This window comes from Brassica napus, chromosome A8, assembly GCF_020379485.1.
Source record: "Brassica napus cultivar Da-Ae chromosome A8, Da-Ae, whole genome shotgun sequence".
Classification (NCBI taxonomy): Eukaryota; Viridiplantae; Streptophyta; class Magnoliopsida; order Brassicales; family Brassicaceae; genus Brassica; species Brassica napus.
The window spans coordinates 10,339,485-10,353,448 of NC_063441.1; the positions used below are offsets into that span (position 1 = coordinate 10,339,485).

Here is a 13,964-nt window from a genome sequence, read left to right on the forward strand (position 1 = left end):
TAATGGCAATAAATGATGAGATTTATATTTATAACGACCCAAATCAACAAAAACAGTTGCCAGAAAAGAAAAAAAAATCTAAAAGGTGGCTTGTTGTAAAACGAAGAAAAATTGGTTTAAGTGAGGAGAGGGACACGCGACGTGAGGCTATTCTCTTCATCTGCAACAATATCACTCGAGCCTTTCCTTGAACCGACGGGTTTGGCGTTTCTGTAAATTCCATATAGTATGAGTTGCATTGTCCCAAACACAAACCCCACTCCGTTTGGCACCTACTCATTTTAATCACCCAAATGGAAATTAATTAGTTTAACATAAATTGAATTCAACGCCTATCCCAAATCTTACTAGAAGACGCATTAGTGTACCACCACCGAATAATGGTTGTTGAATTAAGACCAGACACTTTTTTTTTTTTTGAAACACTACCAGACACTTTTTAGAAAATATTATTTGTTTGAAAAGTTCACCAAAAAAATGTTGGAGACTCGGAGTCCACAACTTTTTAAAATTATTACGCATACATCGCGATTTATTTATTTTGTAAAATGGTATGAAAATGACACGATGGAGTTGAGTAGGGTGTCAAACAAAACTATAAAATATTTTTGGATTATTGTTGGTACTGAAATAACTTATTATTAAATTATTAATTTCCGAAAATATTTAAAATAGCACCAAACAAATTAACTAAAAATTATTATAAAATAAAATTTGAACAATAGTAAACAATTCAAATATACATATAGTTAAGAACAAGAAAAAAATTCATTAATTATTATTATACTTGAAAAGATAGCATTTAGAAGGAAAAAACAAATCAATTACTCAAAAAAGAATAAAAATATAATAATTTTATGATATTAATAAGATCGTATATTTTTATATAATTTTACTATTTGTCACGTTAGTATCTTATCAAATTGTGTTATAATTTTAAATATATTAACTTTAATCTAAAAATATATATTAATTTAGTGTTAATTTTTTAAACAATCAGTTTTATTCTTTATATATATGTCCAGAGAAGTAGACTAGGAGAAACAGGAACCTCTCAAGACAAAAAGAAAGATTCGTAAAATAGCCAAGCAGAAGTTAAACGACACAGTAAGCGTAAAAACCCTTTTAGAGAGAGGAGACAAAGAAAGAGAAAGTTATGATCCGGCGGTCGGGCGGCGCGTGAGCGACCGTACCGTCGCCGGATCCCCCCTTTTTTTCACCACGGTGCGTTTATTCGGGTTGCATGTTCAAGCTTATGGTTCCGGGAGATGGAGGCTACTCTAGCTTCGTCGTCGCCGGCTTTCTTCCGGGAGGCAGAGGCTTTCTCAGATCTGTCGACGCCGGCTCAAGTTCCCGGGAAGTGGAGGCTAGTTTAGCTCCGTCTTCGTCGGCTTCAGTCTCCGAAGGGTAGAAGCCTTCTTTGGTTTGCTCTGTCGGTTTTGGATCTCCGTATCTTGCGGGTTATGTTTACTAGTTTATGTTTCTGTTTTTTATGTTTTGGTGTTTGTCGTCGTCATGTCTGGTGTATGGTTGTGAGGGCGTGTTATCGGAGATGGTTGTTGTCCTCCGATGATGGTGCGACGGTCAAGAGAGAAAAGAAGCGGTTAGAGTCTCGGGATGAAATATCCAGTGGTGGTTAGCAAGGAGTCAAATGAGATCTCGGTTTATCTCTCCGTGGTTAGAATATCCGGCGTTACCGCCGATCCTTCTCCGGCGAAACCGGTGAGACAAGATGAAGGTAGTGCGTAGACACGTGTTGATAGACTTGGACAGTGTCGGTCACTATGTATTGGGCTTTAGGCCCAGATGTATGTTTGTTCGGTCCGTTGGGGTTTGTGTAAAAAAATGGGCTTCGGCCGTTTTTAAAATAAAACATTGACGACAAAAAAAAAGAAGTTAAACGACACTTACAAGTAGAAAAACATCGTGTTGGAGTGACGCATATACGGTCCAAATCGCGCCGTTTAAGAAGAGGAAAAACGACAACCAAAACGGCATGTATTTCACGCTCTTTGTCGTCACTACTGTTTTCTGCAAATTAATTAAACACTATTAGTCCATTATCAGAAATGTGAAAGTGAGATGGTACGTCTCTTTCTCTGAGATTTTTATGTATAATGGACCCACCAAGTCATGGTGCGCATTATTAACTGAAAAAAGAATAATCCGTTCCATTAAGATAGATTTTTGAAAAAAAAAATTTACTTCACAAAAATATATTTTTTTGTGTTTTCTATGAAAAAATTATAAATTTCAAAAAAATTAATTGACTTTATTGAATTACTATTGGCTAAATGTTATTAAAAATTAAAAGTTACAGAAAATTATATATTTATTATGGTAGTTTAATGTGTTTTTTAATATGTATAAAAATATTAAAAAATCTATCTTTATGAAACGGATGAAGTAATAAACATGAGGTGTTACACATTATAGCAATTGTAAGGTTTATATTAAATTAAAATGAAAAATTATAATGACGTACGTATTAAATGATTGACATCTGAGTAGGAATACCACTTTTCAAAATTATATTAATGAAAAATCCTCTAATATTTAGGTTTAGAGTAGTAATTGCTGTTTAGAGTTTAATATTTAAAAAGTGAGGTTGGATTTAGGGTTCTATAAACAATTTAAGATGATTAGTTTAGTCTTTTTTTATCACAAACTTAAGTCATTTATGAAAATAAATTAAAAAAATAATATGTGGTAAAACTAGAATTTCCTCTTTATAAAATGACATATGTTAGTTGGTTTATATAAATGCATGTATGATCGAAATAACCTTTATTAACGTTACTTAAAATGACAGCTACCACCAAACATAACCACTACACTACAAGAAAACACAAGTTTTACGAGGGCAGTTTTCCTCGCTAATTCGTCGTAAAAGCAGTGTTACGACGAATTAGTGAGGAAACCCGTTTCGTCGTTATATGTTTGTCGTAACGCATATATCCTCGCTAAATCGTCGTAAGTTAGCGAGGAAATAATTTCGTCGTAAAAGCGAATGAGGATATTTCGTCGTAAAGACCACGTAAAGATTCCTCGTAAGGACGTCGCTAATTTTCCTCGTAAAGACCACGTAAAGATTCCTCGTAAGGACGTCGCTAACATTCCTCGTAATTACCACGAAAATCTTTCCTCGTAAGACACACGTAAATAAATACTCGTAAAATTGACGTAAATACCTTGAAAACTTTCCACGTAAAGAAAACGTAAAAACCTTGATAGATTTCCAAACGTTTCCTCGTAAAAACCACGTTAAGCTTCCACGTAAAGAAGCCGCAAAATTAGCTACGAATTTACTTCGTTTCATTATTTTATAGAAATATAAAAAATTATAATTATAAATATAATTTAAATTATTTAAATTATTAATGAAATTAAAATTCTAAAAAAATCAAAACCAAAATATTTTATTTATAAATAAGTTTTGAATTCATAATACAATAACCGAAATTAAAAAGAACTTGGGTGGTCGTTAATTAATCGCCTCGTAGAATTCATCACTCCTCGCCTGAACATCCGCCTCGGCATGTGAGTCGTCGGTCGGTGACTGGCCTGGGATAGGATTTTGTTGTCGCATGGTCCTCAACAAAGTCGCCCATTCCGGATTTGTGGCCGCTACAACGTCCAAGAAGCCCTCGAGTCCACCCATACGAGATCGCAGCTGAGTAGAATCTCTACGCAGCTCAGTAGACTCTCTACGCAGCTCTTCGGACTCCCTACGCAGCTGAGCGACTTCATCATCCCGTCGCTGAACATAAGACGATGTCGCTCTCGGAACATCGTTGACGGAACCAATCCCCAACGTCCGTCCCTTTTTTTTAGGGACAACCTTAAAAACAAAAAATAAATTTTGTTAGTAAAAATTTAAAGTTAAATTAAATGAATATTTAAAAAAATTAAAATTTTAGAAAATTTACCTCCTCGTAAAGCTTATCCACTTCAGGTGTGGATAAGGTGACGGGTAATCCATCGGTGGACTGTTGGGTCAGCTGGGTCTGGCGTTCTTCAACCCGAGCAGCCAAATCGTTGTAGATTTGTTCGGACTTGCCATCTATAAATCGGCCCGCCTTGTTCTTGTGGGTCCTCTCGTAAAGTTGCATAAGAGACGGGAATTCTCCCGTCTCTTTGGCCTAAAAAAACATTTAAGAAAGTTGTTAATTAGAATATATATATAAAAATATACTAAAAATTTAATATAATTAAATTTTTAATTACCATTTCCAAACGGACACCAGCGTGAGGTTTTTGGCCCGTAGTGTGAAGCATCGGCCCGTTCCCGTGCTCATCGACTGTGTTACGGGAGTTAGAGCAAGACTGGGCGATTCTAATGGAATCAGGAAGACGCCAATATCGGATGAGGCCATCCCAGACATCCGTGGTGAGCTCAGCGGGTTTGCCACGCTCATACCCCTTCACGATCCAGTCACCCTTCCAGTTGGAGACCGTGTCCAACAAGCGAACTTTCGCCTTCGCTTCAAACTTCTTCCTCACCCTCTCAGTGATCCCGAAGGCCCAATTATATTTTTGCTGTTGGAAAAAATAATTTATAATTAGTTTTTCAGAAAAAAATATATATATAAATAATTAAAAAATTTAAAGATATATATTTAATTAATAGAACTTACAGCGTAAATTTTGAACCACGTCTTTCTGACGTAGTGGGGCGTCATTTTCCAGTTCGGATGTGCCATGGAGAAGTAACCTTTTATCGTGTCGGTTACGTCCGATGCAAGACATCCGTCAATCCCCCACCTGAAAAATACAAATTTAAAATATAAATTATTTTTTAAAGTTATAAAATAATTTAAAAAGAATAAAAAAATAATGAAACATACCATAAAGTTCCGTCCGGTCGGTCGGGGTCGATGACTGGTAAACCTTCTCTGCCTGGCAGACGGAGAATGTCCTCTACGGTGTACTGCGAGTAAGGAGCACTCGGAGGCACCATCAAATCGGGATGAATCTCGGCCGCGGGCATCGGAGGTGCCGGCATCGTAGGAGGCACAGGAGGAGGAGGCATCTGGGGAGCACTAGAAGAAGGAGATCCAATGACTCTCTGAGTGTACTGAGTCTCGGGGACAGTCTCCTGACCCGAAGAACCGGGAGCTGAAGAAGACGACGGGTCTAAACGACTACCCGGCTCTCCGAACATCTCTCTGTAATGGGCAGTAAGTCTACCTTTTCGAACCTGAGAAAAAAATTTAATTTTTTAAATTTTCGTAAACATATACTTCCCAAAATTATCCACCTAATCAACACTAAATAACATAAGATCCGTAAACCTATCTAAATTCCCTATACTAACCACCTAATCTATCCTAAACTAATCAAACTAGAGAGGAATTAGGGAGACTTACCATTGCTACGAATTAGGGAGGAAGTGGAGAGGAAGTGGAGAGGAAAGACGGAGCGAGCTCGCTCGGGATATATATAAGATTACTTGTCCTCGTAATTTCCTCGTAAACTTACGAGGAATTACAGAGGCCCGCGTTTTCAGTTACGACGAAATAGCGACGAAATACAAAGGCCCGCGTTTTGTTAACGACGTTTTTACGACGAAAAGGGTTACGTGGAATTAACGAGTTAACCAGTTACGAGGAATTAGCGAGCCTTTATTTTCTATAAATACCCACAACTTTCCTTCTCAAACCACACACACAAACTCACAAAACACACCCTATCTCAAATCACACTCCTCACCAAAATACTTTTCAAATTAGAAATATTTGAAAAAAAAAGAAGAAAAGAAGATATTAGAATTTATGTGGGTGAGACTTAAGTCTCGCCACATATAATTCCAGTATCTTTCTTTTTTTCTTTTTTTCTAGTTTTTATACTCCCGCTTTTCACCAATTTAGAAAATTTGGAAAAAAAAAGAAGAGAAGAAGATATTTGGAACTCATGTGGTCGAGACTTACGTAAGTCTCGCCAAATGTGATTCAAGCATCTTTCTTCTCTTTTTTTTTTAGTATTTTTAATATTTTCGTCGTAATATCGTCGTTATGTTACGACTCTTTTACGACGATTTGGGCTTACGTGGAATTAGCGTGCCCCGCTTTTTTAATTTCGTCGTAAAGTCCTCGTGGCCTTACGAGGTGTTTACGACGATTCTGTCCTACGTGGAATAAACGAGTGCCACCTTCGTCATTTACTTTACGTGGCATTTACGTCAATTTACTTTACGAGGTCTTTACGACGATTCTGTCCTACGTGGAATAAACGAGGATTACGTCGTACATTCGACGTCAGGTTACGAGGAATTAACGAGCAGTACGTTTAAATCCCTAAAATCCGAAACCCCAAACCCCAAAACCCCATATTCCTTATCTTCTACTTCATATATTCCAAACCCCATCTTTATTTTCATTCCAAACCACAATTCCCACATTTACTTATTTATAAAACAAACTCCCACAATTTCTTATTCATAAAACAAACTCCCACATTACCTTATTCATAAAACAAACTCTCACATTACCTTATTCATAAAACAAACTACACAAAATCAAATACATCAATCGGATACATCGACATTCTCGTCATCACTAGAAATATCATCATTTTCATTAAACTCGTCTTCTACAGCTTCGTCTGTGGCATCATCGGTAAGATCTTCGTATTCGTGATTATGCGGATCAATGAGAAGGATGTCATCAACTTCTTGTTCAGGTTCCTCGACTTCATTTATCTGTTCTTCTTGCAATGGTGGTTCTTCTCCACTGATGATTCGTCCTCGAGGTGTAACTTTGATCACTGCTAACCAATTTATACCCGAATCTCTCATCCGAGGGTATGGAAGGAAGCTAACTTGGTCTGCTTGTGAAGCTAAGATGAAAGGCTCGAATTTGTTGTACCGACGTCCACCGTTGACATCAACTACACCAAATTTGTTAGACCGAACACCTCTGTTGACGACGGGGTCGAACCATTCACATTTGAAGATGACGCATTTCAGCTTCAGTATCCCTGGAAATTCGACTTCAATAATCTCCGTCAAGATCCCGTAGAAATCTGTTTCCCCTTTCACACATATTCCATAGTTACTGGTCGCCCGCTGTCTACCATACTCATATGTGTGAAAAGTGTAGCCTCGTGTGAAATACATCTGTGATGTGGTGACCTTTACAAGTGGAGATTGAATTACTTCGTGTAACCACTTAGGATAATCTGCATCGTCGTCATAATCAACCTGCAAAAATAAAGAGAACATTAAAATACAAATCATGTATGAAAAAATAGTTTGAGTTATAATACCTGATTCCGCAACCACTTAATGAAGTGCTGATCTTTCCTTTTGTCTACGTCACTTGTGGATATACCAGGAAATGTTTCTTCGACTTGAGAAACAAATAGGCTGTAAAATTAATCACATTTCATAGGAATGAATCTCTTGCAATTATATAATTAATTATATGTGTTTTGAAGTGTCCATATATGTTACCTTTCAAAATAACGCATCAATGGATCCTCGCAATTGAGTAGAATATAGGTGTGTGCACTATGAGCGTCTTGTTCACTCGACCACCAAACCTCTTTAGACTTCCCACCGAGTCGTCCAATCTGGCTAAAGATGTCTGGAACACCAGCAACTGCATATGTTGGCGCAACTCCACCATCATCATATCTTCTTGGAGCTCTTCTACGGGTACGTACTTTTGACGCAAAGTAGTACGATGTGAAGTGAGAAACTTCTTCCGTCAAACTTCCAGCAATTATAGAACCTTCAACTTTGGCGAGGTTCTTTGCTTTTCCCTTCAAATATTTCATGGCTCGCTCATACTGATACATCCATCCGTAATGTACAGGTCCACGAAGCAATGCTTCATATGGGAGGTGGACAGCTAGATGCTCCATGACGTCAAAAAATCCAGGAGGAAATATCTTCTCCAAGTTGCACAATAAGATGGGAATGTTCTCCTGAAGCTGTTCTACAACTTCTTCTTTAAGAGTGCGTGTGCTCAGATCCCTGAAAAATGCTCCAATGCCTTTTATATTCCAAAAACAATTAAACACATTGTTAGTCGTATATTATTTTGCAAACTAGACCGTTATAAAATTATTGTGATATAAAACACTACGAACCTGCAAGTGCTTCATGTACGTTTGTTGGAAGTAGCTCCGCAAATGCAAAGGGCAGTAGTCGTTGCATAAAGACATGACAATCATGACTCTTCATCCCAGAGAACTTTTGACCCTTTTCAACACATCTAGAGAGATTTGAAACATACCCATCGGGGAACTTCACTTCTGATGCCACCCAGTTGAACAACACCGACTTTTTTTCTGAAGACAGTCTGAATATCGGAACAGGAACTTGTCCATTGCTTTTAATATGTAACTCGCTTCTTGAGCAAATATCCGGCAAGTCCAACCTCGATTTTATGTTGTCTTTTGTCTTCCCTGGGACATTCAATATTGTATTCATGATGTTCTCAAAGAAATTCTTCTCTATATGCATCACATCGAGGTTGTGGCGCAGAAGAAGATCCTTCCAATATGGCAACTCCCAAAATATACTCTTCTTGTGCCAGTTGTGATGAACACCGTAAGAATCAGGCATATTACGAGGGACATGCCAATTACCACCCCAACGAACTGTTTCGTTAGCTCCGTAGTAGTCGATTTGTGCTTCAATTTGTTCTCCAGTTAGATATGGTGGAGAAGTGTCTCTCACAACCCTTTTGTGCCTAAACAAATTCTTGTTTCTTCGGTAAGGATGGCCAATGGGAAGAAATCGACGATGACAATCAAACCAACTTGTCTTCCTACCATTCTTCAGTTGAAACGCATCTGTCGTTCCATTACAATATGGACAAGCTAATCTCCCATGTGTAGTCCATCCAGACAACATCCCATATGCAGGAAAGTCACTTATGGTCCACAAAAGCATAGCTCGCATCGTAAAATTCGTCTTCGTTGAACAGTCATACGTCCTCACCCCTGTTGACCACAAATCCTTCAACTCTTTTATCAGTGGTTGTAGGAAAACATCCAGGGACCTTTTTGGATGGTTCGGACCAGGTATCAATATCGTCAAGAATAGCAACTCCCGTTGCATGCACATCTCCGGTGGCAGGTTGTATGGCGTAAGAAAGACTGGCCACAATGAATATTGTCTCCCTGACATTCCGAACGGACTAAATCCATCTGTGCATAATCCGAGATACACATTCCGGCTATTGCTAGCAAAATCCGGATGTACTTTGTTGAAATGTTTCCAGGCTCTTGCATCTGATGGATGAGTCATCTCACCATCCGTCTGAGTATGCTCGGCATGCCATCTCATCTTTGCAGCAGTCTGCTCTGATTGATACAATCTTTTCAATCTGTCTGTAATTGGTAGGTACCACATCCTTTGGTACGGTACCCTATTACGTCCCCGTCCTTGCGGCTTGAATCGTGGCTTCTTGCAGAATCGACATACTTCTAGCTTCTCATCATCTCCCCAATAGATCATGCAGTTGTCGATGCAGACATCTATCATCTCCGAAGGCAACCCAAGACTATAAACTAATTTCTGAATCTCATAATAAGAATCAGCAGACACATTGTCTTCCGGCAAATACTCTTTAAACAAGTCCGCCCATTCGTTCATGCAACTTTCAGGTAGATTGTGATCAGTTTTAATATTCATCATTCTAGCAGCCAACGACAATTTAGAGAGACCTTCTCTACAACCACTGTAAAGTGGTTGATTCGCCGCGTTTAACATTCCGTAAAACTTTTTTGCATCTATATTAGGTTCTTCATCTTCATCATGAGCTACGAATGCATCAGCTACCATATCATGAACCCTATCATAATCTACCATCTCCTCCTGATGGTAACTATGTTCATTATGCAAATGATGATTAACCGGTTCTTCCTGAAAATTGCTATTACTACTACTAGCTTCATTCTGATCATAATTATAACCTTCCCCATGTTGAAACCAGATATAGTAATTTGGCGTGAAACCTCTATTTATTAAATGCTTCCAAACATTTTCACGGTTTGCCAATTTCGAATTGTTGCATTTCCGACAAGGACAGAACATCTTACCACTTTCTTGGGCGAGCGGTGTTGAATCTGCTTGGTGCATAAATGTCTCCAGCCCCGCAAGGTATTCTTTCGTCACTCTCCCGTTAGCATCTCTATGCATATACATCCAATTCCGCAACTCGTAAATAGTCCCAGAGCCAGCCATTTTTTTTTCTTTCACGTTTTTTGTTGTTGGTGTGTTTAAAATGATGTTCCAACATCCATATTTATAGAAAATTTCGAATCTGGTAGTTGTAATTTTACTATGAAATTACGACGAAAATTAATTGTATGGCCAAAAAAAAAAACGTGAGCCACCTACCAAGTTGGTGGATTCAAAATTTCCTCGTTAAGTACACGTAAAATATTTCGTCGTAAAGCACTCGCGAAATTTACGTGGCTTTTACGAGGAAAAACTATTTCCTCGTAAAAGCCACGTCAGTTTACATCGTCTTTACGACGAATTTTTTTTGTCGTTACCTTACGACGAAATAACGATGCTTTTCTTTCTCAACGTAATTTCCTCGCAAAATCAACGTTTTTTTACGAGGAATATTTTTCCTCGTTAAACTTCCTCGGTAAAGATACGTTTTCTTGTAGTGCTAACCTTATTTCCTGAATTCTGAAACAAAATGACTAATATCAACAATATTCGAATACCACTAAACTAAAGACAAAATGAATCAGTAAACTGCAAAACCGAAATAAACCAATATGTATACAATAGCCTCTGCACCAGGTGGGTCGTTTTTAGTTATGGACGGATAAGCTTTTGTTTGGAATGCACTCAATAAGGACCAAGTCGATATGAACGATGTCAAGTAACAAGCCTGATTCAATAATGAATATCTGATGTTGATATAATGGGGACCTTCTTTATTTCAAAACGTGGGTGATATAATAAAATGAGAAATTCCCTAGGATATACCTAAAAAAAATTTGTCATAAATATAGATCTTAAAAATAAAAATGACTAAAATAGACTTAAATGTTTTATCATAAGAAGTAAATATATACTTATATCTTTAGAGTTAATTAATTTAGACATTAGAGTTAAGGGGTGGAGTTTATGGTTTAGGATTTAGGGTTTAGAGTTGAGGAGTGGAGTTTTGGGGATAAGATTTCAAATTAAAAAAAAATTTAAAAAATTAAAATTTTCAAAATAAAAAATGCTATTTTGGTCATTTTAGTTTTTGAGATCTATTTATGTGACAAAAACTTAAAAAAATCTATTTGAGAGAATTGTCCTAATAAAATATATATGCTCAAATATAATATAAAGTTTTGGACATATATTTAAATTAAGAATGACCTTACCATAGCAGAAAGAGGAGAACCATACATTATAATGTTGAGACCAGCACATATGAAACCCATCGATTGAGAACGCGTTTTCTCATCTTTAAACGCACTTCTCGTGGCCGCAATCGCTGCGATTGGGAAAAGGACGTTCAACATCGATACCACCACGATTGTGTGTAACTGTAAGAAAGAAAGAAAGCAATTATATCAACCAAACGCTCTGTATAGAAAACATTGGAATTTCTACTTTCAAGTTATTCTAGTACAACTTATTAGTGGGTCACATATTTTAATCAACTTGACTTTAAAATTTAAAATAATGTGATACAGAAAACGGATAGTCAGATCCAAATCTGAACAAATGCATCAAATAATATGTAGATTTTAACCAGCTATCATATAAGAAACATAGAAGATCAAGAAGCAAGAAAAATAGTATATATAAGAAGAAGAAATCAAATAAAATAAAATAAAAGAACCTTGAGATGTCGAGGTGCGTATAAGACAAAAAGGGAGACATAGATGATTTCAACAAGAGCACCAAAGCCATTAACGGTGGAGACAAGATATTCTCCGGGAGTGACGATGCCGTAATATGTCCATAGCGACGATCCTAACAACGTGCAAATATACGGCAAGCTTTTGTACTCCTCCGTTGATTTTCGCTTCACTATTTTCCAAAATGTCTCCCTGTTTTTTTTTTGTATATATATTTGGACCGATCGATCAATATATAGTCGAAATAAAAAGTATTTTTTATACATCTCAATTTTGTAACTTCGTCCAAAAAGATAGAGAGAGAGAACTCACACTGGTGAGAGGAAGACGAGTACGGAGATTACATTTCCTGCGTCAACACAAGTAGTTAAAGAATAATTGCTAAGTAAGGTCTATTGAGTCTTTACCAGGACGAATATATGGGCACGCGTGTATAAGCAGTAAGCACACGAGTGAAGAAGAGTGTTACCTACGACTCCAATATAGAAACTTGCCTCTGCCATTTCTGGAGAAAATATTTTCGTAAGGAAAAATCTAAAGAGTATGCGAGACTTTTATCGAACCAACAATAAAGGGATGTGAGAGAGAGAGATTGAGGGAAGGAGGGGGAGAGGAGGATATACTTAAATCGGGGAACGTGGCATGTTTTTTTTGTATTGTTTTATTTTATTGAATTATTCATTTTTGTTAATATTTTCATGATTTTGTTTTGTTCACACTATAGTATATGCAATTGTGTGTATATTGGTGATATCATTGATGAAATGAATAAAAAGAATGAGTTGTATAAATAAGTAATAAACCATAGTAATGGCATAAATAGATAAATTAAGGAAGTTTATGCCTTATGGTACTCTCTAACTGAAGTTTTTTTTTCCATCAGCTTATACAGACTCATACTGACTATATGAACCAAACCGGTAGATATTGATCTATGTGAACGATGAAAAACGGTTGTTTCCAGACACTGCATGTTAGATTATCCGCCTTTGTATTTTGCGTCCTTGGTACATAGATGATCTCTGATCGGAGGAAACTTTCTTTCAGGATCTTAATATCTAAATAACTTGCAAAAATTGACAATTCTTTTAGTTCCGAAACCATCTTCACCAATTGAGAACAATATGTTGCAAATGTAACCTGAAATTATCGTAAGTTTCTCTAACTGAAGTATTCCATGTTAGAAAGAAGGTTTGCGGATTAATAATATTATTTTCATACTAATGTATACAATGCAATCAAAATGTATCATTTTAGCAGAATAAAAAAAAATCAAAATTTATTTTGAGTACTTGCATAAAAATATTTCTCGAAAACTAGTATAAGTTACAAATAGTTGTTGTTTTTTTTTCAAATTGGAAAATAACTAGATGACTTAAAAGGAAAATCCAGTCAACAATAGTTCTATATCTAAGACTAATTTTGGCAATTTAAATGAATATACAAATCATCTCTCCAAGACTCCAAGAAGCTGCACCATATTTAAATAGATATATGCTTAGTAAAACTAAATTAATATCTTATAACCAATGAAAATTTGCATGTCTCTTTTTGGTAAAAAAAATTAGGACTTTATTACCATTTGCATGTGTTAATTTTGTATAACCATAACCGGGTATTTAAAGCCATACCTAATCTTAAAACATGTTACGTAAGTGGTGAGTAAATTTGTAAGTGATAATTTGCTGTATCTATTCATCTATTTATACGATTATACATAACCGATATTCCTAAACCGTCGTATGTGCTAGGAACATATCCAATAGCATAAGCAAGTGAAACGGTTGAACATGGTCCAAATTAGAAAATAAAAAAAATTAAGAAATTTCTGAAAATAAATATATAAATTATGGTTTATATTTTTAGATATAATATTAAATTTAGAATTTATAATATTAAAAGAGACGTCAAATATATATAAATAGAGATATAAACTATTAAAATTACTCAACTATATCGTTAAATATACTGTTAATTTTTTTTAATATGTCCTATAAATAATTTGAGACAGCACTGACTAGAAATCCTTGTCTCTAACTTTAAGGCTAAGGTGTCCGTTCATGTATAATAGTGGACACCAGACCCGTTTCTGTATTAAATTAGCAGATGTACCATGTGCACGGTGGCTAAGG

The 13,964-nt window shown here is 36.3% G+C and overlaps 1 protein-coding gene across 1 annotated transcript; it reads right to left on the reverse strand.

Annotated features, from left to right (window-relative positions):
- On the reverse strand, positions 1-12,655 carry LOC106359590 (bidirectional sugar transporter SWEET17-like). Its single transcript, XM_013799263.3, has 6 exons — positions 12,302-12,655; positions 12,145-12,181; positions 11,814-12,024; positions 11,350-11,514; positions 1,912-2,031; positions 1-272 (listed from the first exon to the last, which is right to left on the reverse strand). The coding sequence occupies exons 1-6, from the start codon at positions 12,333-12,335 to the stop codon at positions 117-119; spliced, it is 723 nt and encodes a 240-aa protein (XP_013654717.1). The 5' UTR covers positions 12,336-12,655; the 3' UTR covers positions 1-116.
- Positions 12,656-13,964: the final 1,309 nt, after the last annotated feature.

Bases quoted from the DNA above. Each gene is read 5' to 3' on its own strand.
- LOC106359590 (XM_013799263.3), bottom strand. From the start codon at position 12,335: ATGGCAGAGGCAAGTTTCTATATTGGAGTCGTAG. The intron at 12,025-12,144 runs GTGAGTTCTCTC...AAAAAAAAACAG, and splicing joins CTCGTCTTCCTCTCACCAGT to GGAGACATTTTGGAAAATAG. The intron at 273-1,911 runs GTAAGTGTCGTT...TAAAATGAGTAG, and splicing joins AACACGATGTTTTTCTACTT to GTGCCAAACGGAGTGGGGTT.